This window comes from Mytilus californianus, unplaced genomic scaffold (assembly GCF_021869535.1).
Source record: "Mytilus californianus isolate M0D057914Y unplaced genomic scaffold, xbMytCali1.0.p SCAF_1, whole genome shotgun sequence".
Lineage (NCBI taxonomy): Eukaryota > Metazoa > Mollusca > Bivalvia > Mytilida > Mytilidae > Mytilus > Mytilus californianus.
Window position 1 is genome coordinate 50,878,982 of NW_026262581.1, and position 26,835 is coordinate 50,905,816.

Consider the following 26,835-nt stretch of genomic DNA (forward strand, 5'->3'; position numbering starts at 1 on the left):
TAGTTTTTCAAACAGTTTATTTGTAAATATGACAATACCAGCGAAAATTCATAGGTCCTAATCTATGTGACAAACAATAAAGATACTATGTGTATACAATAAATGATACACAACTTCCAGACACTACCATAATATAAATATGTTTGTAACAGAAAGAAAACAAATGAGCTTTGAATAAGACAACACAAACTACTGATTTCAAGGAGAGATCATTTATTCATAATGTATTTAATGGCATTAAAATAAATAACAACAGAAACTTAATGTCTGTTAGTAAATAATCTTGAATGTTTATTTGTATTGTGTGCATGAGTTGTTTCCGCCAGTTGAAAAATTTGATGGTTGCAAATGCAGTTTTAGAGGCGTCGAAGAGTAAATATTCATCACAAAATGACGACATATGGTGGAAAATTTTCACAATTTACAATTTGTTCGTTACATGCACCTATCGTGTTTGGAAGATATTTCATTTACATGGTCTTTTGAATGTAGGTTTAGTTTCGTTTTTTTATTAAAAGTCTTCAATATGGCGTCTCACTCAAGTGAAACCCTACATTTATGACATATCAACTGTGAATTTGACGACAAAAAGTAGCCGTTAAATAACGCATTACATAAAAAATTGCAAAATAATCTGTTATTTATTCAATGTTTTAAGATGTTAGTTTGGTTAAAGCATTAAACATTAATCAAATTAGTCATTTGAACATCATCTTTTTGTTCTTATTGGTTACAATGTTAATATAAAGTAAGAGAAAAAAATATACTGAGCATATAGAATTGCTTTAAAGATAAGTTAGATCCGAGAAAGATGTTAAATGCTGATATTCAAAAAATGTATTTTATCTTCTGTCCTAAACAATTTCTCTGTTAAATGGTGATTGATTCAGTGCTTTCTATCCGATTTAAAAAGTTATTAAATTTATTAACCCTTTCTTTCCATGTACCAGAAAGATCAACAAACTTCTGTGAAATGCTCTTGAAAATATTGAAAGTGTCAAAATTAATAATGAATAATTCGAAATCATCTTCGAACGACATAAAATATGTTGGAAGATAGAGATATTTTTCGGTGGTTATCCTGTTTATCAAAGTTAACCATACATTTGTGATCGGTCCATTAGTATCGCTATTTCCTAACAAATCTCTTACTACACTGTTGTTAAGGACGACTAGGTTTATTCTATTTTCTAGCATTTGTTCTTTAAATGAGTATCCGGTTGGAGTTTCCACGACAATGTCTGCAGGATCTAATATTTTATACTTGAAAACGGTGGTAGGTATGAATGTTGATAACTCCTCTATAAATGTCTTGTCGGTGTTTAATGATATGATATTGATGGTCTTCGTTGATTTGTGCAAGTTGCTTTCCGGTTTTCCTTGCTCTAAATTTATGTGAATTTGCCTGGAAAAGGGCATGTCGTTTTGGTCCACTGAAAATATTGATGGATTTTTTTCAACGTCTTTTCCTACATTTGAATACTGGATATTTCTGTTGTTCAGTGGTGATTCTTGATGAGTCTTCTGATGTCTGCAGACCAAAATCAAAGCACCAACTGCAACCATTATCACAACAAATACGCTCATAACAACTGCAACATACAACCATTTGCTTGTCTCGACCTTTTCTATACTTATTGAACTTGTTACGACAGCCGGTGGTATTTCTGAAAATTAAAATTAAATCAAATTTGTTCCCTATGCTTTCATGTGGCAGGAGGAAGGTACTATTAGTTCATTATCAAATGTCGAACCATTTCATATTCATTTTACCCAAAGTACGACTCCGGTTAAGAAATATAATTACCTGGACATTAAACAGTCCAACACCAAGACACATTCTGAATGGGCGTTTGGTTTGGCCGTGCCAAATGTATAATACACAGCCCGGTTGAACTGCGAAAGTTGTATCCGATGGCCTGTGTTGTGAGCGTTCATCGTTATATGCATGTTAAAGAACAATTCAACAATTCCAAAAATCTTAGATGGATTCCTGAATAGCCTGTTGCAAAGGAAAAGTTCTGCTCCTATCATAAATACCTGGGAAAATCCCAGGATGAGTTTGAATGTTTCGCCATTTATTTCTTTTTTTTTTTTGCATAATTTCATTTTCGATGTAATGCAAAAAAAGTTCAGAAATTCAAATATACAAAACCACTACAGAATTAACCTACTTCATCATTTAATTTCAAACTTTGTCATAAAATCTTGTTAAATAGTTTTATTTCAATTGAATAAGGGTTTTACGTACTACGGGCTCACATTTGTTTTGCCACTGTGATGTTTTGAAAGCTTTATATGATTACACAATGTTATAACACTTTTTCATATAAAGAACCAACATGTCCCTTTACCGGCTTTCGGTCCTAGATGCAATAGATAACACAAAATCTCCTGTATACGATTGCAAAATACATTGTATTACAATGACAATCGAAACTGCCTACAAAAATCTACTGTTCAGGCTAGCAAAAACCAATTGATTTTAATGACACTCGGGATCACAGATCCTATTGTGTCTGCAATAGTGATAGCCGGAAATAGGGTGTGAACAAAGGAACTTTATCGATAGGAGTTTCTTACAAATTTAAAATCTATAACGGTAATTTCTTTCCTTGCATATTTGTTTTGATTAATTTCCTCAATTAATTTAACGGTCATGACGGTTGCAGTAATATGTACAAAACTTTAATTCAGTTTTATTTCATTAACTTTCATATGCTTTTTGGGTGATATGACATACCATTCCTTTAGGCTTATGTGTTATTTTCCCTTCAATTACAGGACGGATTATCAATTAAATTTTTAATAAATATTGTGTTCCTTAGTGCCTCGTGGTCTAGACAACACTTTAATCACTTTAAAAGGTAATTATCTGAATAATTTTGTATCGGAGACGCAACCTGCACAATGTCTATGACATAGGCTAATCGAATTACATTAAATGAAAAATATGGCTTTCGTTACTCGGGTAATACCTTTTCTCGACGGCTTAATCTATAGGATTGTAACACAGTACATGATGTTAAGCCTTTTGAAATATCTCATTAGTACTTTGAATTTCCAACATACATTAAAGAATGAAATGTTAATGGCGGGTGTTGCACGATTTCCTGTCAACACACCCGGGCCTACGGTCAAACAACTTTACTAAGTGCTCGGATTACAAAAACTTTGCTCGAAACTCCAAATTCCAGTATTTTGATTGATTGAGTTTTGAGTCTGAGTAAAATAATTGTTCTCACAACATTGATGACTATAAGGCCCGGTCTCGCCCTTTTTTGGAGTTTCTCCGATTACCTCAGTTTTTGTTTGTTATCTTGATTTGTATCTTCCTCGTCGATTTGTCAGATTTGAACATAAGTAAACTACTGTTGCCTTATTTTAATGTTTTAACAGCTTGAGAGACATCTTACCCATATCCTGCAGGAATTCACAGAAATCATCACAACTTGTACATCTTGGTTGAATCTTAAGAGGAAAAAACATGGAATGATAAGACTTATATTTATCTCATACTTTCGTTATTCTTTATCATGACTTTTTAATATCTGTACAGTTCAATTACATGGGACTATAGGGCTATTGGTTTCAAAAATAAAACGGTATATTGTTTACATATTCACCCAATTGGCTGATAAGATGAATTGCATGGAAAAGGCATCACTAACAACTTAGATTGTAGCATTGCAGTGTAAAAAAACAAAGACGATACGAAATAGCAATTAGAAATACAGAACATTTACAGGACGAATTGTGCATACTACGATTATTGAAAGATATACGTGGTTATTTGCGTCACAGATATAGTAACTAAAAAATAAATGTTGGAATGGACGATATTTTGAATGTTGCTTTCATACCGATATTGTATACCGTTTGTCCAATTTCAGTTTATGTTTAAGTGAATCTGTCAACTCGTACAAAGGAAATATCTGAAATGAAAGAAGAATATTGTTTTTAAACAAATAAATTCATAAATGGTCCATTGTGCATTAGCAGTACGTGATTGAATTCAATAAAAGTGAATCAAAATAATAAATCATCCCTTGAACTCAGAACAGTTAGTGTTTGCCAATTAAATCAAAGTAAAGTTTTTCATCACTCAATTTTATCCTTCAGTAAATTTTGTTAAAGCAACACAAAGTCACTTTTACTTAAATCATCCGATTTGCAAACACTGTCATGTAAACTACCTCAGATCTGTTTCCCATTTTATGATTTATGTAGACTTCTGTACTGCCGATGAAATGTTCCTCTTCATCTTGAAACGAAATCTCAAACCCTAATCTATAGAAATGGCATTTTTGCAAAAGTTTTTCACAAGGTGAGAATGTAACTTCCAAATATTCTCTGTTGATTTTAGCATCCAAACATCTGCAGAAACACACTACAATAAAATTATAATTTTACAGGATTATAAACGTATGTTGCACAGGCTACCTAAAGAAATCGGCTATACACTTCACGCCAATTTCACAATGGAAAGTCCCTGTCTAAACATGGATTACTCCTGGAGCTAAACGTTTTCATTTACGAAGATTTCAGATTTGTCGTGTTCATCTTAAATTTGTTTAGCAACTGATCTTTCTACATAATATGAAGTTAGATATGTGATTTTTATTTTATATAGTAACCATTAAATGTTCATGTTTAGGTACTTTGGTTTTTAAGAGGTACGGCTAATTTTCCACGAATTTATTTCATACCAGGGCCATTGTTAAAAAATCCTTCAATTTAAATAATCATTAATGTACAATCAAAGGTTTAACAAAATTTTAGGAATATCTAAAACTGCAGTCTTGATAGATTTTTTTTCAAATTTAGATTATTCATTGATATTTATTACTATATTTACAAATCACACCCATATGGGTTAAGAGAAAAACCATGAACAAGAAAGATATTCTTAGAAGTCATTTCTATTGGAGTTGGAACTATGTATTGTCTTTCAAATGGAAATTAATCCGTGATAAATGACTTCTTTGATGCAAAATTGCACAAAAAAAAATTAGAGTTGATTGTACAAAAATCCTGTGTAAATTATATAGACTCAAATTCCTGTAGGTTTCAACGACATGTGACCCTATGAGTGAAACAGATACAGGGGACAGATAATACCTCTTTGCTACTGTATCGATTTATACTCGATTTATTTGACTATTATTACTTTTTTGTGTCGTAAACGTACCTCTTGCATTTAAGCTAGGGTGCCTACAGTCAATGTTGGTTATTGCAGAACATAAGTGAGCTCCGACAGCTGAAAAACAATGAAATAGTGCTACCAGCGGAATAAAATACATTTAATTAGTTAGGTCTGAATAATATATATGTATTCTTTTAATTTGTATGAATATAAGTAAGCATTTTTAATACAAAGGAAAAAGAATACTTGCCAGTAAATGTATGAAATTGACAAATAGTACTGATTCTATGATAACAGACATAAGGTTTTTTTTATCAGAAAAAACAACCTTTTATTGAATAACATGCTTTTTAAATGTGTACTGAGTTTGCTCTGTTACTAGCCTGTAGTCCTGCCTTTGATCGAACAGAATGTTTTAAACGTCTGTATCCTTTTTAAGAAAATAACAATGTACGTTAAAAATCGTATGTTTGTCGTGTAGTCATGTCGGCATGAACTATACACTACAGAGACTTGCTTACAAATAATGATGGACCATTCAGATTCATGAGATATGACAATCCTGGTCATTTATTTTTTGTATTTCTTGCTGAAATAACTCATTTCATGAAAAGTAATAAAAAGCTAGTTTCAGTTTGCCGTTTTTTTGTGTGCATATCAGTTGATAATCTATATCCTGACACATAGAAAACATGGCAAATACACAGATAAAAAATATGTTTCAATTTGTCAATTCTTATTACCACAAAAATCTGTTTTTATCTTACCTCCAGTATTAGCAATTATAAATACAGCAATAACAAAATACATGTTGAGTTTTCATTCCTTCGTTGTCATTTATATGCGTTGTACCAAGCTGAAACGAATTTGTAACAAAGAACTTTTAATTATGTATAATTAGACCTGGGACCAATAGATACTGCATTAATCCCAGATTAGACATTTAACAAATACGGCTGATTTTTTATTAACAAAGTATATAACCTTCAATTGAAAATGGAAATTTATATATTTATTTCCGCTATTGCACTGTTTCCAAGCGGAAGCAGTTCGGTTTTTAATCACACTTAATTGGGCAACATAAAAAGAATCATCAAAGGAGTCTTTTATGATCATTGAAATCAAATATTTTAAAAAGTGTTATACACTTTACATACACGATAACTTTCAGATATAAAATTGTGTTTTTCTTTAACGAAATGTATATTTTTTTTGTAGGTTTTGTCGTTTTTTTCTATAAGATCTATTCACGAAGATTTATAGGGGTATTAGCTACGAATTAAAAAAATGGTTTCAAACATTTATAAAGGCGGACTATAGATATACAATTTCGCTTTTTACAGTCAGCTTGGTTCATTTCGTCAAAATAAGCTAAAACATCGCTGATGTATTATTGGCTTGCAAGTCAATAATTAAACCTCATTTGAAACCGTATCCATGCAACCTTTAGTTTGACATTAAGTGGGATGTGTTGCGCATGTGTTCAGTATGTGGTCAGCATGTTCATTTATTAAAAAGAAAGGAATGGCAACATTGAAAAGTGAAATAAGGGAGCCACGAAGAATAACCATTCGCTGACTGATTCGGTCCCCTAAAAACATTCTTATACAAGTAAAACATTTACATATATAGTTAATCTTAAACATGAAATTAAACAGACCTCGAAAAATCGACAATATACGGTTGCACGTGCTTGTCTGTCTATTTATATTTATATCTATTTTTATATCGGGTTGTATGACCATTGGCAGTCTTCGGGGTCATCTTAATTTATATTTAGGAGGCGTCTTGTTTAAAATACCCACGAAATGCTGATACATTATAACTTTTACATGCATTGTTTATTGTTTCTTTTGACCTTTTGTAATGTTGATGTACGTTTTAGTATGTTATAAATCAAATATGAGAATTCGGGTCAAACCCAGAACATGAATTTGACAGCTAATGCCCCTTTAACGTTGACGTATAACGCATGCATGAAAACGATGTCAATATAAATAAGAAGATGTGGTATAAGTGCCAATGAGACAACTCTCCATCCAAGTCACAATGTGTAAAAAGTTAACAATTATAGGACGAAGTACGGCCTTCAACACGGAGCCTTGGCTCACACCGAACAGCAAGCCATTTGAACATTGTCAGACGAACAACTTCATCTTACTTAATTCTGTACACAAAATAGTGCTTACATTTTCTGAGAAACTAACTTAAGGGCATACCATACAGTTTTGATCCCACAGTGTTTTACGAAAATTTGCAGACAAGTTATTTTTCATCTAGTCAATTCAAAAATGTAAAAAAAAAAATACCTTCATGTGCTACTTTAAACCTATTGCTTATAGTATCTGAGATATGGACTTGACCACGAAAACTTAACCTTGTTCACTGATCCATGAAATGAGGTCTAGGTCAAGTGGAAACTGTCTGCAGGCATGAGGACCTTGCAAGGTACGCACTTACCAAATATAGTTATCCTATTACTCATAATAAGAGAGAAATTTACATTACAAAAAATCTGAACTTTTTTTTCAAGTAGTCACTGAACCATGAAAATGAGGTCAAGGACAATTGACATATGACAGACGGAAAATTCATATCATTAGTCATCTATATACAAAGTATGAAGCATACAGGACACATTGGGAAAAGATGCATTTTTCGACAGATTTTTATCATACAGACTTGAAAACGAGTCCATGGACCACTCTTTTTTAAAATGACATTAGGTTTGATTACGTATGAAGATTATTTGTACCAATTTTCATGAAAAAGACACCGATGAAATTTTTTTAAATTAGATAAATATTTAGCAAAAAATGTCGTTTTTTCTAAAATCATGAATCTTTGATAAAAATTAATTATTTCCAAAGAATTGTTATCCAATTTAGAGCATACTTATGTAAAGAAGATTTTCCAAACGTTTTTACAAAAATCCGCTTTTGTTTATCCAAAGGATAGAAATTTCCCAAAAACCGAAATTTTGAGTAAAAGTCTAAAATTTCGACCCCATTTATCTCTTACTATATTTGGTGTATGTAATGATTGAAAGGTGTACATGTCCAACAAGCAGGTGTCATCTACCTTGACCTCATTTTCATGGTTCAGTGGTCATAGTTTAGTTTTTGTGTTTTAGTCTGTTTTTCTAATACTATTTGCAATAGGTCAACTATATTTGGTGTATGGAAATATTTTACGATGTACATGTCAGTCTGGCAGGTTTCACCTGACCTTTACCTCATTTTCACGGTTCATTGCTCAATGTTAAGTTTTTGTGTTTTGGTCTGTTTTTCTAATACTGTATGCAAAAGGTCATCTATATTTGGTGTATGGTAATATTTTTGGATGTAATTGTCAGTCTGGCAGGTTTTATTTGACCTTGACCTCATTTTCATGGTTCATTGCTTATGTTAAGTTTTTGTGTTTTGGTCTGTTATTCTTAAACTTTAAGCAATAGGTCAACTATATTTGGTGTATGGAATGATTGTAAGGAGTATATGTCTGTCTGGCAGGTATCATCTGACCTTCACCTCAATTTCATGTTTGATTGGTCAATGTTCAGTTTTCCTGGTTAACTTTGTTTCTTAGATACTTTAAGCGATAGGTCAACTATATTTCATGCATGGAATGATTTTAAGGTGTACATGTCTGTCTGGCAGGGTTCATCTGACCTTGATTTCATTTTCATGGTTCATTGGTCAGTATAGAATTTCCATGGTTTGGTCTGTTTCTTTTATACTATAAGCAATAGGCCATCTATATTCTGTGTGTGGAATGATTGTTTTAAAGGTGAACATGTATTTCGGGCTTGGTTTATCTGACCTTGACCTCATTTTCTTGGATCATAAATGTTAATGTGATACTTGTAGTAAAACTTTATATGTAGGACTATCAACATAAAATCAATGGTTAGTATAGTAGGCGAGACATTTCAGCGTGTGCACTCTTGTATACACTAAATATAGTTGACCTATACCTAAAAGACCTTAAAGTATCCGAGAAACTGAACAAATCACGAAAACTAAACGTTGATCAATGATGTATGAAAATGGGATAGTGGTCAGAAAAGACCCGTTAAGCGTACATGTAACTGTTCCAGACCATATGAGTGTTTGGACCATATGGGTTAATTTTAGACAAACATTTATCAAAATCTTTTATCGAATTTTACAAATTAATATTTTTACAATTAGATGAATAAAGTGAATAAGTGAACAGATGCAAATTTATTTACTGTAACTCGTTTTAAGCCTTTTTCTGTAACGAAAAAGGAAAGTATGCTGGATACAAACGTGAAGATATGATTGAATCTTTAAATTTTCTCCTGGACAACATTAAATGTACGTTTCGTCGATAAAGTATATCGACAGGTAGTAGGTATTCCTATGGGCACTAATTGCGCCCCTTTAATAGCAGATTCATTCCTGTATTGCTATAAATCTCAGTTTATGACCAAACTCAGTAAAGACACATCATTGTTACATTTGGTTGACACATTCAACAATATCTACCGTTATTTTGATGATATTGTTTTCGTTAAATAATCCAGAGTTCCCTAATATATACTACCGAAATTTACCCAAAGGAACTTACTTAAAATAAATATAACATAAACAGTAGTTGTCCTTTTCTAGATTTAGACATTTCAATTTCTAAAGGGAAACTCCATACTAAAATTTACGACAAAAGAGACGATTTTTCATTCCCTATTGTTAATTTTCCTTTTTTAGACGGCGATGTTCCTTTGGCTCCGTCATACGGTGTTTACATATCACAACTCGTTCATTATGCTCGTGTGTGTAGTGATGTCATAGATTTTAACGAACGTAATCAATGCATCACTGGTAAATAATTCAAGTCAGGGATTTCGTTACCATAAATTACTTAAAACTTTTACTAAATTCTTTCATAGATACAAAGATTCGATTAGTAAATTAGGTTGTACCTGTAGAAAACTTATTAAAAACGGTATTTCACATCCTAAATTTTACGGAAATATTGTACTTAAAGCGCGGAAATCACTATAAGATCCGTGTAAACTCATCGAACCTTTAAACAAACTTATTAGTAAAGATTATCTTATTAATGTTGTAATAAGATCTTTGAATATTGTTTACATTGGCAAAAATATCGATTTTGTCATCAACAAATTAAAACATAACAAAATTTGTATTTTTTTCGAATGGTTTTTTGGATGTATAAATACACATTCACGTTCATTTTCTATATAGAGATTGCTTTATTTATATATAACATTATAAATATTTTTATAAGGTTAAATCAAAACTATCCTACTGCCTGTCGATACTTTTATTTTGGCATTGCACAAGTCATGTCTTATTTGACTGTCCATGGCGTTAAAACACTAAATCCCTGGGATATGTTTTAGTTGATTTTAGTCTCTGATGCATGATTTTTTATTATTAATTGTTTGTGGCTTTTAACTAGCTTTCAGTAACTGCGAGTACTCTCAAATCGTACTTTCGTGTTAATTTGACCTGTTACATAATTTGTAATGCATTTTTTGTTATTCAGTGTTAACTTATTTCGTGTTATATCTCGTCTCACTATTTTCAATATGTACCCCCTTTGATAAGTATTTAGTATGACGATAAATTTTCACTGCTGTTCTCGTACTATGAACAACAAATTTATTTATTTTGTAAAAAATATCTCCGTACTCCTAACAACAAAATTATTATATTTAAATTTACCTGTGTACGTTATTTTATTTAACGCCATTTTGTCCAAGGTTATAGTTGTCTTTTTGACATTGTGTCATAGATCAAATTTATTCGTTCTGTGTATGTTTACTTGATTTTGTTAATTGTCTTTTTGATTAAGTTAAGCCATTTCAATTGATATTTTATATATAGTGTGTCTTTCTATATTGTAATGTTACACTACTATTTCAGATTAGGGTGAAGGTTGGCGCTTGTTAAAACCCGCTGCATTTGTTTGCACCTGTCCTTAAATCAGGAACCTGTTTCAGTGGTTGTCGTTTGTTGATATGGTTCTTAAGTGTTTCTCGTTTCTGGATTTTTATATAGATTAAACCCTTGGTTTTCCTGTTTGAAATGTTTTACACTAGTCATTTTGGGGTCCTTTATAGCTTGATTTTCGGTGTGAGCCGAGGCTTCGTGTTGAAGGCCGTACTTTGACCTATAATTGTTTACTTTTTACACATTGTGACTTGGATTGAGAGTTGTCTCATTGGCACTTATACCACATCTTCTTATTTCTAATCAATTGAAATTAAATATTTATTTAATTGGATATAAGAAGTTCCAATTATAGTTTGTTCTAGTCGGTTACTGTTCTTTGAGAAAAAATTTTTTTTTTTGTACTGTGTTTTGCAGGATGAAATTAGGAAACTGTTCGAGATTGAATTTCTTGTTTGTCTCTGTTGTGGAACTATTTTATCATTTTTATGTATTGCAACCTTTTCGTTTTCCATTTTGTATAGCATTACCAATCGTGCATCTTTTCTTCTGTCAGAGAGGCTGCGCCATTCAAGGTGTTGTAACATGTTACCAACGCTTGAGGTATTTCTGTATTTTTTGGTAACAAAACGAGCAGCCCTCCTTTGAACTTTTCAATGCTATCTATGTCTTGTTGTAAGTAAGGGTCCCAAACAGAGCAAGCATACTCTAGTGATGGTCTTACTAGGGACTTGTATGCCTGCTCTTTAATGGATGTTGAGCTAATATATAGGTTCCTCTTCAGAAAACCTAGTGTGCTATTTGCTTTCTGACATATGTTGTTTATGTTTACATCCCATTTAAGGTTTGAACTGATGGTTACCCCAGATATTTTGCTGTTGTTTCATGTTCTAAAGAATGATTGTGTAACGTGTAGCTAAATGTGATTGGTTTTTTTTCCTGGTGATTGAGATAACATTACACTTATCTTGGTGGAATACCATTTTCCACGTTGTTTCCCATGATGCCAATTTGTTAAGATAATTTTGCAATGTAGAATCAGAATTTTATTTAATTGCCAAATAAAGTATGGTGTTATCTGCAAATAAACGCACTGTAGATGTAAGACCAGTTGGAATATCATTTATATAGTACAAGAAAAGACTTGGTCCAAGATCTGACTCCTGTGGAACCCCTGGCTCAACTGTTACATACTCAGATTTTTCCCCTCAAGTACTACTGCCTGCTTGCGATTGCTTAAAACATTTTGTATCCAGAAATTTAATTCCCCCTGTATCCCGTAATGGTGAAGTTTATTAGTGAGAATTGAATGTGAATTTTATTAAATGCTTTTGAGAAATCCATGACTAAAATATCTGTTTGTTTACCATTTTCCATGTTGTGTAAAACATCGTCTATAAATTCAAGTAATTTTCATTCCAAACTCAGGACAACTTATCAATGCGAATTTCTTTTCCTTAACATATTGTCGGAATCTCGCTGAAAAACACTTTTCCCATTTATCAAAACATTTTTTATTCTATCAGTCTTCTCACAAGTAAACAGCTGGTTTGACGGGTTTGTAGTAAAGTTCCTAAACATTCTAAAAACTTTTCTTCCCACACTATGTTTACCTCCGATAACTTCAATTTCAGTGAGCATAGTTCAATTTCATGTATTAATGACATGCTAAATACAGGAGATTAACAGATTAAATTAACGTAACTTTGTTAAATCGTTGAAATATTAAGTTTTTATTTCAAATACAATGAACTTTTTATATTTAGAATATAACAAAGTGCTCTCGACCAATGAAATTGTAGGATTTGATGCCTCTTATTTGTGAAGAATTACATGTTCCCACGTTTCAAAGAATAGCGGGAAACATTTGTATTAACGATGCGTATGAATTTTCTAATTTAGTCACGTGAAAATTTTCATGTGCGGGAAAATATTTTGAAAGCCTTCACTTTCTACCCAACAGTCGTAGTGTCAAGTTTATTTTACATATTTCAGGTATGTAATAAATTTTAGTTTAAATTCATATTCTGAGTTGTGTTTTGTTTCGAATAATTATATATATATATTTTTTTTTTTATACTGTTCTAGTATACCTCTTGAGACGGTCTTCAAAGCATTGGGTTTTGGACACAGGTTTCCAACTTTTTTCCACTACATATTAAGTTTTTAATGTAGTTTGACCGAGTTAACTCGTTTTAGTTGGTTGTTCCTGGCCGGCGGGATCGTCGATGATAGAGACTTTGTCATTTTTTGGTATTTAACTTAAAAATACAGCATACCAGCATTCGGTCATCATTTATAATTGTAATGATTTATTTAAGTATTTATGCTGATGAGTTATATTGGGTTTTTGGCAATACGAATATATTGTTTTGTTTTATTAAAGACTATGTATTTATGGGAAATTAGAATATAGTAAAGTGCTCTCGACCAATGAAATTGTTGGATTTGATTTCTCTTAATTGTGAAGATGAATGTAAATCGTGTTCTTAATCAGGGAGTATCCTATTATTTGGGTCTATTTACAGTTCAAAACAAAGAGTTTTTATAAATGAGTTACAACTACCCCGAAACAAATTTATCAGATTGAAAGGATTTATAACAGTGATTGAAACTGACTAAAGGTTGAATTGTGAAACAAACAAAAAATTTTACTGGTACGGTAAAATTTGTACCTTTAATGTTATTATGAAAATATCAGTAACTTCAAATTACTAAAAAATTAAACAATATCAAAGCAATGAAAAAAAAGAAAAAAAAGTTTTAAGATACTAGTAGAAGATAACCTAAATCTTTCGCTTTCCAAAACTCTGAGTTATTTCCAATATTCCGATAAAATAGACAAAAAATAGGAATTTGATTTAAGTTTTGAATATATTTAAAACTTTTAAAGGCATGTTATTTGAACATTTCCCTGACATAATGAAATAGTATTTAATTTAAAAAGCCGGATCGAAATATTGGCTGTAAAATAAAATTAGTTGTAGCTCAAATGTATGTATTGATTTAAACTGTATATAAAAAGGGATAATTCCTCACTAGAATATTACATGATTTACATTCATACTCACAATCAGGAAATATATGCAATTTCTACCTTTTCTTTGTACTCTTGTGCCACTAAATGTCTATAACGCATTTTTTTAAAATATTTCCCAAATTATAAGAAAGTCCTTACATCACTAAAACTTATCCATAAATGAAATGCCAAAAAATGAAGTCATGCATCAATTATAAACATTACACTGACAATGAAACTAATTCTTGAATACAACCAATCAAGAGATCACTTGAGCCTTGAGCACTTTACAATATTCTAAGTTTGTAAGAGAATGATAATCCATTACTTCATGATAAGTACTCGCTAACGCTCGTACTTAATCATGAAGAAAGGGATTATCATTCTCTTACATATACAAAGTTAAGGTAATACTGAATGTAAATCATGTTCTTAGTAAGGGATTATCCTATTATTTTGGGTCTTTCTATAGTTCAAAACAAAGAGTTTCTATAAATGAGTTACAACTGCCCCGAGGCACATTTATCTGATTGAAAGGATTTAATTATCACACAGTGATTGAAACTGACTAAAAGTTGAATTGTGAAACAAACAAAAAAAAACAAAATAAGTTGAAGTTTACTGTGCAGTAAAATTGGTACCGTGAATGTTATAATGAAAATATTAATAAGCTCAAATTACTAAATAATTAAACAATATCAAAGCATTTGCAAAAAAAAGAAAAAGAAAAGCTTAAAAATAAAACAAATACCTTAATCTTTACCTTTCCAAAACTTTAATCACTGGATCAGCGGTTTGGAAGAATATTTATTTCCAATATTTCGATGAAATAAAAAAAAAAAAAAAACCAAAAAAAAAAGGAATTTAATTTAAGTGTTGAATATTATTAAAAACTTTTAAAGGCATTTTATTTGAACATTTCCCTGACATAATGAAATAGTAATTGATGTAAAAAGCCGGACAAAAATATTGACTGTTAAATAAAATTAGTTTTAACTCGAATGTATCAACTGATTTAAACTGTAAATTAAAAAAAAAGAATAATACCTCACTAAAATATTATATGATTATCTTTGTTCTGTTGTGTCACCTAATATGTATAACGCATTTTTTTTTTAAATTCCAAAATAACAAGAAAGTCCTTACATCACTAAAACTAATCCATAAATGAAATGCCTAAAAGGAAGACAAGCATTAATCATAAACATTACACTGACAATGAAACTAATTCTTAAATACAACCAATTAAGAGATCATTTGAGCCTTGAACACTTTACAATAGTCTAAGTTTGTAAGAGAATGATAATCCCTTACTTCATGATAAGTACTCGCTAACCGTTGTTCTTAATCATGAAGAAAGGGGTTATCTATGGAACGCCACAGCTGTCTTATGTTGAACTCTGATATTACTTTATGTTGTTTTATTATTACTTGATGATATTTTGTCTTTACTTAATATGGCTTTGACATTACGTAATGATGTTTTGATATAACTCAATATGGAATAGACATTACTTAATGATATTTCGATATTACACGATATGGTTTCGTATTGACTTGATATAGTTTTGTCATTACTCAATATGGTTTTGTCATTACTTGATGTGGTTTCACCATTATGTAATGTGGTTGTGTCATTAATCAATGTGGTTTTAATATTACTTGATGTGAATGTGACTTAACGTTATGTAGTTGTTTCATTACATGATGTGGTTTTGTTATTTTGTAATGATGATTAGCCTATTCTTTATATGGTTTTAACAATACGTAATGATGTTCACGATTTTACACTACATGATGTGTTTGTTTCATTATTTGATGTGGTCCTGTCATTCTTTGATGTGGTTATCCCATTACTCGATGAGGTAAAATCACGTGACCAATTCGGAAAAACCTGTTCTATTTTTGGATAGATTTCCATGTTGTATGTGCCTTGGATGAGTGTGGCCATCCATCGAATTAGAGTTCGGGTTACTGTTTGAGTTAAACTTTGAGTTAGTCTTCGATTTCGAATTCAAGTCATTATTAGAATTAAAGTTTTAGTTAGCATTGAGTTTCGAGTTGGACTTCGAGTTTGAGTCACATTTAAAGGTAGAGTTCTAGTCATGTGCAAGAATATGTCACATTTCCAAGCGAGGTAACCCAATCTGTTTATAATGGACAGTAGATAATTAACGATAACTATTAACTCCTTCCAATAGATGTCGTTGCATTTACTAATCTTGTTAAATACAACAGAGACATGTCTCTGATAAAAATTAATTAGCGTCTTCACGGGAGTTATGAATTACGATACTTGAGTTAGTGGTCTTTAAAAGGACTATGATATTGAGATCAAAACCTCGTCGAGAATCAATGTACGAAGGGGAAATTATTTTGAAAAATTTGGGAAAAAATCCATAATTTTTGTTAATTAATCTTGAATGACATTTTTTAACAAACAGTCATAAAACGTATCTCACGAGTTTTGATGTTCATATATCTTAAAAAATACCATCTAGGAGGTTATATGACATCCTTGTGATCAAGAAATTTAATATTTTTATTTGTCCTTATGCAACAGAGCTGACGACGAAATTGGTACCGAACCGTAGCTTATTGCAGTTTAATCACCATTAGTAATGAAATAATTATATGGCTTAATATCAGCTGTATTTTTTATAAACATATTAACACCAGCAAACACAAGTTTGTCCTGCTTTCTAACAATAGGCTATATACATTCATTCATTTCAGTACAATCATTCATTTAAGCCTTGGACAAATAAGTTTGCTTTAAAATGATGCTATATATGTCTTTGAAGAAATAACTTACAGGCTAGATGTTTTTCATTTTTTAAATGTTTTATGTAAAAAACGGCTAAACATATTTCAACCATCTTTAGTTAGGTAAGGCGTAAGCAGACAAAAAGGTTCAATAAACCAAATTTAGACAATTGGTGAAAATTAAAGATATATATTCTAAGACTAAATAATTGAAGAATAAGTCATTCAACAGTTTAAATATATTTTTATTGATATTGATAAGTAGAGCTCTCTCTCTGATTGATAAGTGAAGATTTATCAATTGTAATAACTAAAGACATCATCATGAAGCGAGTTAGGTCGCAAGCGCTTTTATAGTGGGTCTCCCTTTTTATGTGTGTTTAGGAGTAATTCTTATTTGAAAGTTTTCTTTCATATTTCAACTTATTTTCACCCATCTAAAATTTTCTAACTGCTATCAGTGCGATTTAATACTAACAGTATTTATATCTGATGTTCCTCTGTCCTTATTTTCAACAGTGCAAGAAAGGTTTAAAATTTGCCTGAATTGAGTCACGTATAAAAATTCAAAAGACAATAAGGGACGACATCAAAAGTTCAATGTAGGATAGGCAAACTTAATTCACGTAGTTTTTTCACTGACCCCCACCCCCTCTTAACGTAATTTGGGAAAAATTGATTGACCAATACAGATATATGTAAAATCGATGTCAAATAAACAAAACTTGCAGCAATTTGTACTTGTTTCATAGTTTGTCTTTGATATATAAATCGCCTTTAACAATTGATTATAAAAACTTAGGAAACATTTTTCTTGTTTGAGATTTTTTTCCAAACAGCAATAAAGATCGAAAATTTGAATTAAAAACAAATCAGGGACACAAATTCGTCGGACAAAACTAAATTGATAAATATAAGTTAGTATTTATGAGTCGTGGCATATGCACCAGACAAAAGGTGTTTTGAAATGCAAGGAAAACCCAACATATCAACGAAGAAGGGCCTCTTTTGCTGTGCATAAGATTAAAACTTGTCACCAGGTCTTCAGCAATCGGCTTTTTAATATTCATTTACAATGACAACACATTCATCATTATAACAGAAACCAACATTCAACGTGTTGTAAGCGTTACATTTTTTCACACAAGAACATTTTGAACAGTGTATTTCTAAAATGTCACCGAGAGACAACTTACATGTGTTTCGTATTGCACCATTAAGTAATTAAAAAAACATATATATAGAAAATGACAAATTAAAAGAAGAAATAAAAAAATAAAAGCAGCAAATTAAACTATCTATACATAGATAACACTAATCAATTTATTTCCATGGTCAAACTAAAGAGCGAGGAACACGATTCCCTAAAAAAGAGTGATTTGAAATATTTTTTGCATTAGTTTTCGAGTTCTCAAATTTGTTTTAATAGTTCCACCACATTGATGTAATGTCATTACAGGATGATACTTCCACAACAAACCGTGCATACATTCATTACATGTACATATGTCACCAATTAACACAAGTTGTATTGTATCAGATTCAATTTAATAAAACAAACAGTGGCATCCTGTTGAGCATATATAAGACATCGTAATTGAAGATAGGAAAGACAATCAAGCGACAGGGTGCCTGCTGATAATAAAATTCATTTGACAATATATCAATTTCGAACTTTTTTAATATACCACCTTTTCATTTTCTTTAAATATTATCGAAATACAAATGATGGAAAAATGTTTTACGGGTGAAATTTTTTTTATTAAACAGCGAATCGTTTATTATTATTTAAATGTAAATATATACTTTATCATTTATCACCAAATATCAATAAAAAAATATCTTTATAGTCTCTATTATATGAAATTATACGAACTATGAACTATCATGAACAAGAACCCTTATAGTAAAACTCCATATTGTCCTTTGAACAGATGAGCTATCCCGACGAATACAATTTAATATAATTAAATATAATTTTATTTTGTATTCAATATTTATCGTTTCATTTTGAACAATTAAAAATAGCCACAGTGAACACTTTGAATTTGAACTTATTATGTATTACGTGTATTTCATTTATTTAAGAATAACCGGAATTTAGTTTACATGTATAACAGTATGATCTCGTTAATGTACGTTGTTTTCGTATATATATATTACATTTGTGTTGGTTATTCAAAGTTTTTCAAAGACAATTTTTCAAAACGCCGGAGACCTAAGAATTTCTTAATTTAAACTGACTTTTCTGACATCAAAATATAGCTTATTGACAGGAGTATTCAACAGTATGTGTTAATAGTATTTCCTCCGCATATTAAGTGTGCTTCAATTTTTTTAGTTACTGCTGTCTCGTTTCTTTTGAGGTAATTCATCGATATTTACTGATGTGAGTAAGGGAATTTAGATAATGAAATTTCAAAAAATCGGAGACCTAACAATGAGATAAGATAAACTGGATTTTTAAATACCACCAGAAAGGTAAATCTATGTAGAATTCGGTCGTATGTGTTAATAAGAATTCAGATGATTAATAAAAATAATATGAAGAATTAATGAAGGGTACCCATTTATTTTCCCATTACTTTCTATGTTAATCGAACATCATTAAAAACATTGTACCCCGGGTGTCGCTGATAAGGGTAATCGGCCATTAGTGTCCTTCATTCTTGGGTATGTACAACATTAAATTTGAGTCACTTTTTGAGGTAGAGTTTGGGTATGATTCGAATTTAAGTCTCATTTAGATTAATTAAGATTATGAGTTGAAATTCGAGCTATTTTATATGAGTTCGTAATTAAATTTTCTATCGCGGAACAAGGACTTTTGCTCGGGCTTCCGAAAAGAGGGATCCGGGGTATGCGTACAAAAGATAAACAATGTTACCGTATACAAAACGCAACATAGAAGTTGAAATAAAGCTAGATGTGGTGTGATTGACAATGAGACAACTATCCACCAGAGTTTAAATGCAGTGGATGTAAGAAATCATATACAACTGTATAGGCAACCGTACAGCCTTCAACACACCGTATAGTCAGCTATAAAAGGCCACCATGCACCATGTGAAAAAATTCAAACGAAAAAACAAACGGTCTTATTTATAAATAAACAATCTACAAAAAAAAAATAACACACATTTATACAACGACAACAATTGAACTTCATGCTCCTGACTTGGGGCAGGTACATAAAGAAAGTGCAAATGGCGGGGTTTAACATGTATGTGAGCGCTAAATCCTAACCTTACATCGGACTGCTACAGTTGTGTAACAGCACAACACGAGAAAAAAATGTAAACTAGACAAAGTGATGCCCCCGCACTCAACTCATTTAACCGCTTATACCCCAAAATGACCAAAAAAAGTTCAATTATCTCCCAAAAGAGCAAAAGATAATAAAAATAAAAACCCTGACCACATGCATACCTTCAATATATGTACAAACAGCCAGCAGAGTGAAAACTCCATAGCATTCAAACTGTAGGAGGAGTTATCTGGAAACGCTCTTCTTATGCAAGTAAATTTACCAAAAAATTACAAAGTTCAACTATCTCTCAGAAGAGCAAATATTGATAAACATTAAACCCTGACCACATGCACACCTTCAATATATGTACAAACAGACAGTAAAGAGAAAACTTCCTAGGATTCAAACTGTAGGAGGAATTATGCGGAATAACTATATACCCATAATGGAACGGACAGACGGACGGACGGACGGACGGACGGACGGACAGACAGACAGGGGTAAAACAATATGCCCCCCAACTTTCAGTTGCGGTGGCATGCAAAACAGTTTCATTTGGCTGATTCAATAGATCGGTATGACTGGGTAATATAAATCCATCGGGGTGATCTCGGATGCTCCAGAAAGGCACCCGTCGTGTTATTTGAGAAAGTACAAACCCAGTGATTTGGTTTTATTTGGTAGTTTACATTCAAGGAAAAGATGACGGTATTATGGTTACGACCGCTGGAACATGTCCGTCGTCACATGTGAAACAGATATTCCAAAAAGTTTATTTTTCAATTAGTGCGAGGTAGATCAGGGAATTCAATTGATTACAAATAAAAGATTGATATTCGTATAAGTTCATGATGATTTACTCTACAAAAAAATTCGGAGAATTCTTATTTTATAGTATTGATGCTTTGTCGCTTAGTCCGAGCCCCCCTCCCCCCGTTTCCCTGTAACTTTAGTGTCAGTTGATTTGAAGTGTTTCATTTGTTAACAATAAAGTTCAAGTCTTTTGATTTGTGTCGAGCCTGCGACATCAATGTAGCGGCAATGAGACACAACAAACCTATATTTCGTCGTCGATAGTGGCGTCGGCGTCTCCATCTCCATTTTTTTTATTTCTATTGAGTTTAACCTTTCATTATATATGTTACTAAACATGTATGCCATCATAATTAATATCATACTGTATTTGTTTACCTCGACTATTGTATCTGTATTTATATTGTATGTTTCTCTGTAAACCTGTATTTAGTTTTTAGAGAATAAAGTATCTATGTATCTATTTATAGATCGTTAGGTTTCTAGTTTTTTAAATTTTTCATTTCGGGACCTTTTATAGCTTACTATAGGGTATGGGTTTTGCTCATTGTTGAAAACCATACAGTTTTGTTTTAGTTAAATAAAACCGAATTCAACTGTTTTGACATGATAAATTTGTAAACCTCCATGAAGCAGCAATATCAAGCGAGACACATGGTTCCGTGGAATATTTTACAAATTTATTACAAAAATACTGCTTCCGTTTGAGAACTTAGGATAAAAACAACAGGACCAAGTGGTTTGGTGATATCCCAATTATGTCCGAAATACTGTAAACTTTTTAATACTTTTTTCTTATTATTGTCTGCCGTTCCCCTTTTTCATACCAAATAACTCTGAACAACCACTCGAACTTTAGTTTGAACTTTAACTCAATGGATAGCGATACCCATCCAAAGCACATTAAACAAACGATGTATTGAAATCTGTTTAAAAATAGAACATATTTTTTCCGAATTGGTCACGTGGTTTTACCTCATCAAGTAATGGGATAACCACATCAAAGAATGACAGGACCACATCAAATAATGAAACAAACACATCATGTAGTGTAAAATCGTCAAATTTTGAAACATCATTGCATAATGTTAAAACCATATAAAGAATAGGCAAATCATCATTACGATATAACAAAACCACATCATGTAATGAAACAACTACATAACGTTGAGTCACATTCACATCAAGTAATGTTAAAACCACATTGACTAATGACACAACCACATTAAATAATGGTGAAACCACATCGAGTAATGACAAAACCATATTGAGTAATGACAAAACTATATCAAGTCAATACGAAACCATATCGTGTAATATCGAAATATCATTAAGTAATATCTATTCCATATTGAGTTATATCAAAACATCATTACGTAATGTCAAAACCATATTAAGTAAAGACAAAATATCATCAAGTAATAATAAAACAACATAAAGTAATATCAGAGTTCCACATGAGACAGCTGTGGCGTTCCATAGTTATCATTCTCTTAGTATATGTAAGAGAATGATAATCCCTTTCTTTATGATTAAGTACGAGAGTTAGCGAGTACTTATCATGAAGTAAGGGATTAACATTTTCTTACAAACTTAGAATATAACAAAGTGCTTAAGGCTCATATAATCTCTTGATTGGTTGTATTCAGGAATTAGATTCATTGTCAATGCAATGTTTATAATTGATGCATAACTTCCTTTTTCGGCATTTCATTTATGGATAGTTTTAGCGATGTACGGACTGTCTTATAATTTGGGAAATATTAAAAAAAAAGGGTTATAGACATAAGATGACACAACAGTACAAAGAAAATGTAGGAATTGTTTATGTTTCCTGATTGTGAATATGAATGTAAATCATGTAATATTTTAGAGAGGAATTAGCTTTTTTTCTTTTAAAGTTTAAATCAATAAATACATTTGAGTTGCAACTACATTTTATTTCACAGCCGGCTATTTACATGACATACTATTTCATTATGTCAGGGAAATGGTCAAATAAAATGCCTTTAAAGTTTTAAATATGTTCAATTAAATTCCTGTTTTTTGTTTTGTTTTGTTTATTTTATCGAAATATTGGAAATAACTAATCTGCCCAATCGCTGATCCAGTAATCAAAGTTTTGGAAAGATAAAGATTTAGGTTTTTTTTCTATTTTAAAACTTTTTTTCTATTTTAAAACTTTTTTTCTTTTTTTGCATTGCTTATGATATTGTTTAATTTTTTTAGTAATTTTAAGTTATTGATATTTTCATAATAACATTAACGGTACCAATTTTACCCCCACCAGTAAACTTCAACATACTTAGATTTGTTTGTTTGTTTGTTTCACAATTCAACGTTTAGTCAGTTTCAATCACTGTGTGATAAATCCTTTCAATCTGATAAATGTGCTCGTTGTTTTGAACTGTAAATAGACCCAAATAATAGGATACTCCCTAACTAAGAACATGATTTACATCCATTCTTCACAATTAAGAGACACTAAATCCTACAATTCATTGGTCAAGAGCACTTTGCTATATTCTAACATAAACTAATTCGAAATATTAGTTATGTTGATCTGTAATATACATTTGTATCTAATAAACTTGACCAACTTCTTAAAATTAGGCAGACACTACGCGTACATGTAACATAAATATTATCCCCAATAAAATATTGTCCGCGGACACTATTTCATAATGAAGTACTTTCCAGGACAATATTTCATTAGGAAATAGTGTCCTTGTCCATGAAATTTTGTCACCTCCTTCTGGACAATATTTCATTATGAAATTCTGTCCATGACAATATTTCACTATGAAATACTGTCTATTATGACATTATTTCATGGGAAATTCTGTCCATGACAATATTTCACTGTGAAATACTGCCCATGAAAATATTTCTTAATCAAATTATTACAAAATTAGAAATAGTACACAAGCATGCAGCATGCACATTTTTAGATTTATAACTGAAATTATTTTGTAAAGTAAGTATTTTATATTTCAAACTAATATCTATTTTAACATAAGCTAGTTTCAAATTTGCATAGATACTTTTAAGTTTATAATTTGTTTGTTATAGATTAAAGAATTGTCTAACGTATGTTCCATTGTACTACATTATACTGTATGAATATAAGTAATGTACTGACTATCACTTATTTATGTTCAAAATTGAATGTACTAATAGTATTCGTAAATACTAGATTGACGAATCTTTTGGTAAAGGAGTTTTGGAGGTACAGCAGTAGAATGTAACTGGAATATTAATTTGTGTTTATATGTTATTATCAGTCAAATAAAATATCATTATCCTACATGATATGTGTTGATAACCTCCCCTTCATGAGACAAAATTTCATGACAATCTGTCTATGAAAAATTATCTTAATACACACAAAATATAACCTCCCTTTAACTGGACAAAATTTCATAATATTCATCTGTGAAATATTGTCTATATACAGACAAAATTTCACACAGGAAATTTGTCCTTCTCTGGACATTTTTTCATAGATACATAGTCATGAAATATTGTCTTGAGGAACAATATTTCATAGGACAATATTTTGCTTTACATACAGTCCAGCTGTATGCGTATTTTAAAAAAGTACGCATACGGTCCAGACCAGACCGTATGCGTACGATCCAAATACTCATATGGTCGGGAACATAACCATTACAATCGTTTTAATCCTTAATATGATTGACCTATCGTTGATTAATGAACCACTGAAATGACTCTGGAGGATAATTGTCTCACTGGCAATCATACCATACCTCCTTATTTTTATATAAAAATGATGTTAAGGTCAGGTGAAACCTGTCTCGCGGGCAGGTTTACCTAGCAATGATCATTTATACCAAATAGAGTTCAAGGACAACGATGGAAACTTCAGACAATCAGGCATGTATAACGATTTTCAAGAGAAGTTGAGTTTTCAAGTAAAATTAAAGTCATGAATTTATAGATAACTGAATGCATATTACAAATGCTGACTACCTCAATAAATGTGTACAAAAAGTATCAAACAGAAACCCAGTTTAAAAGAGTGCAACTTAAAAAAATAAACGTTACAATGCCGAATTAAATTACATCTTTTTGTACAATTAAAGGTTATTAGATGAAGTACTTCTAATTCCAATACGGGTAAGTTAAGCAATGACGGATGTTTCATGTTAAATAAGTAAACAAAATATAAATGTAATATATTCACCCGCAAAAGTATCCATATTAACCGTCGTCCATTTTGTCATTGTGAAATATGTTGATTGCATTATGTTACGTTTGTGTACGTCTTCAACTTTTCATTTATTCATTTAATAATTGCAATCCAATACGTTAATTCGTTTAAAGGTTATTTATCAATGGACAACTTTTCAGAAAATGAAGAACCATCAAAGAGGTTAAAATCTTATATTTTGGTAAACAACATAATTATAGCATGAAAGGTCAGTGTAATTTACGAGTAGTCAAGTCGTAATCCTTTGTATATATAATTTTAATAAATTTTAAAGTAATTATAAAAAGGATCGCTTGGTTTTTAATTGGAAAAAGTAAATAGATGAATTATTGCGGTTTCAATTACAAATATAAATTTGAATACAACATTTCATGTAAATTTAAAAGGCAGAAGTTTATAACGCATACTTGAATACTTGCTTTACCCTTCTTGTTGGTTTAATGCAATTGGAATTGCTATTCGTTATTTACTCTTGTATAATTATGTAGAAATACAAACAAAAAAGAAGATGTGGTATGATTGTCAATGAGACAACTCTCCACAAGAGACCAAATGACACAGAAATTAACAACTACAGGTCACCTTACGGCCTTCAACAATGAGTAAAACCCATTCCGCACAGTCAGCTAAAAAAGGCCCCGAAATGACAAATGTAAAACAACTCAAAAGAGAAAAGCACTTTCTTCTAGTTATGCTGCTTCCCAATTTATTTTTATCCAAACGTTAGTTTTTATCGTTCTTGGTGAACATTTATCAATAAATATGCATAGAACCCATCTTAAGCAATACATTTTGCTTTTATCTATTACCACTGGTGGTGGATTGCAAGTCACTAAATGACTACCAGTAGTTCGTTATGTTCTGCATTGGGGATTTATTAGGAATATTATTCTTAAATATTATAAACTTATTTTATTGTGTTGCACTCCTTAATGCTTTTTTGTACATTTGGCTCTCCGAACTTTTCAATCTAGCTAAAATCAGATGGTCGATGGTGGATGGTTGTCTCATTGGCAAGCATACCAGATCTCCTTATTTTTATATATCCGGAATACATTTCTCGGAAAATTCGTCATTGATTCCCTCTTGTGCACATGTATACCAATTTCATCTTCAGTTTCTCTCTATCTACTAAAGTATTATAGTTTCAAGATAATTTGCCAAAACGTAAAAATGTATAAATAATCATCATTTAAGGACTATTAGTCATAGGCGGATCCAGGAGGGGGGCCCCGGGCCCCCCCTTTTGTGGGAAAAATTTGGTTGATTATATAGGGAATCACTGAAGCATGACTGGAGCGGGCCCCCTTAGGTCAGTCAGCGGGTCCCCCCTTATGAAAAGTTCTGGATCCGCCACTGTTAGTACTATGCCTTTTTTTTATTTTAATGATATAGAAAGTAAGTAGATCTTGACATTATAAGTATTTGTGTCCCTGTCTGTTTTCTTTGATGTTCCAATGTATATCTATTATAATTTTCAAGATTTTAGACAATAACTTGTATTACCCCTTCGGTTCTATTTTTAGTCATGTAGAAAACACACACAAACTTTAGGACAGAAAACCTATATCAATATCAATCAGTTTAAGTTTAATTGAAACTGGTCCAGCGGCTTCAGAATATATTTTAAAGTTTATAACAACAGAGGATACATGGTCCAACACTTTT

At 31.3% G+C, this 26,835-nt stretch overlaps 1 protein-coding gene across 1 annotated transcript; it reads right to left on the reverse strand.

Annotated features, from left to right (window-relative positions):
• On the reverse strand, nucleotides 1-25,254 carry LOC127720757 (uncharacterized). Its single transcript, XM_052227514.1, has 7 exons — nucleotides 25,141-25,254; nucleotides 5,914-6,002; nucleotides 5,192-5,260; nucleotides 4,197-4,390; nucleotides 3,864-3,935; nucleotides 3,417-3,471; nucleotides 1-1,667 (listed from the first exon to the last, which is right to left on the reverse strand). Exons 2-7 carry the CDS (start codon nucleotides 5,954-5,956, stop codon nucleotides 871-873), a joined length of 1,230 nt encoding a protein of 409 aa, XP_052083474.1. The 5' UTR covers nucleotides 5,957-6,002; nucleotides 25,141-25,254; the 3' UTR covers nucleotides 1-870.
• Nucleotides 25,255-26,835: the final 1,581 nt, after the last annotated feature.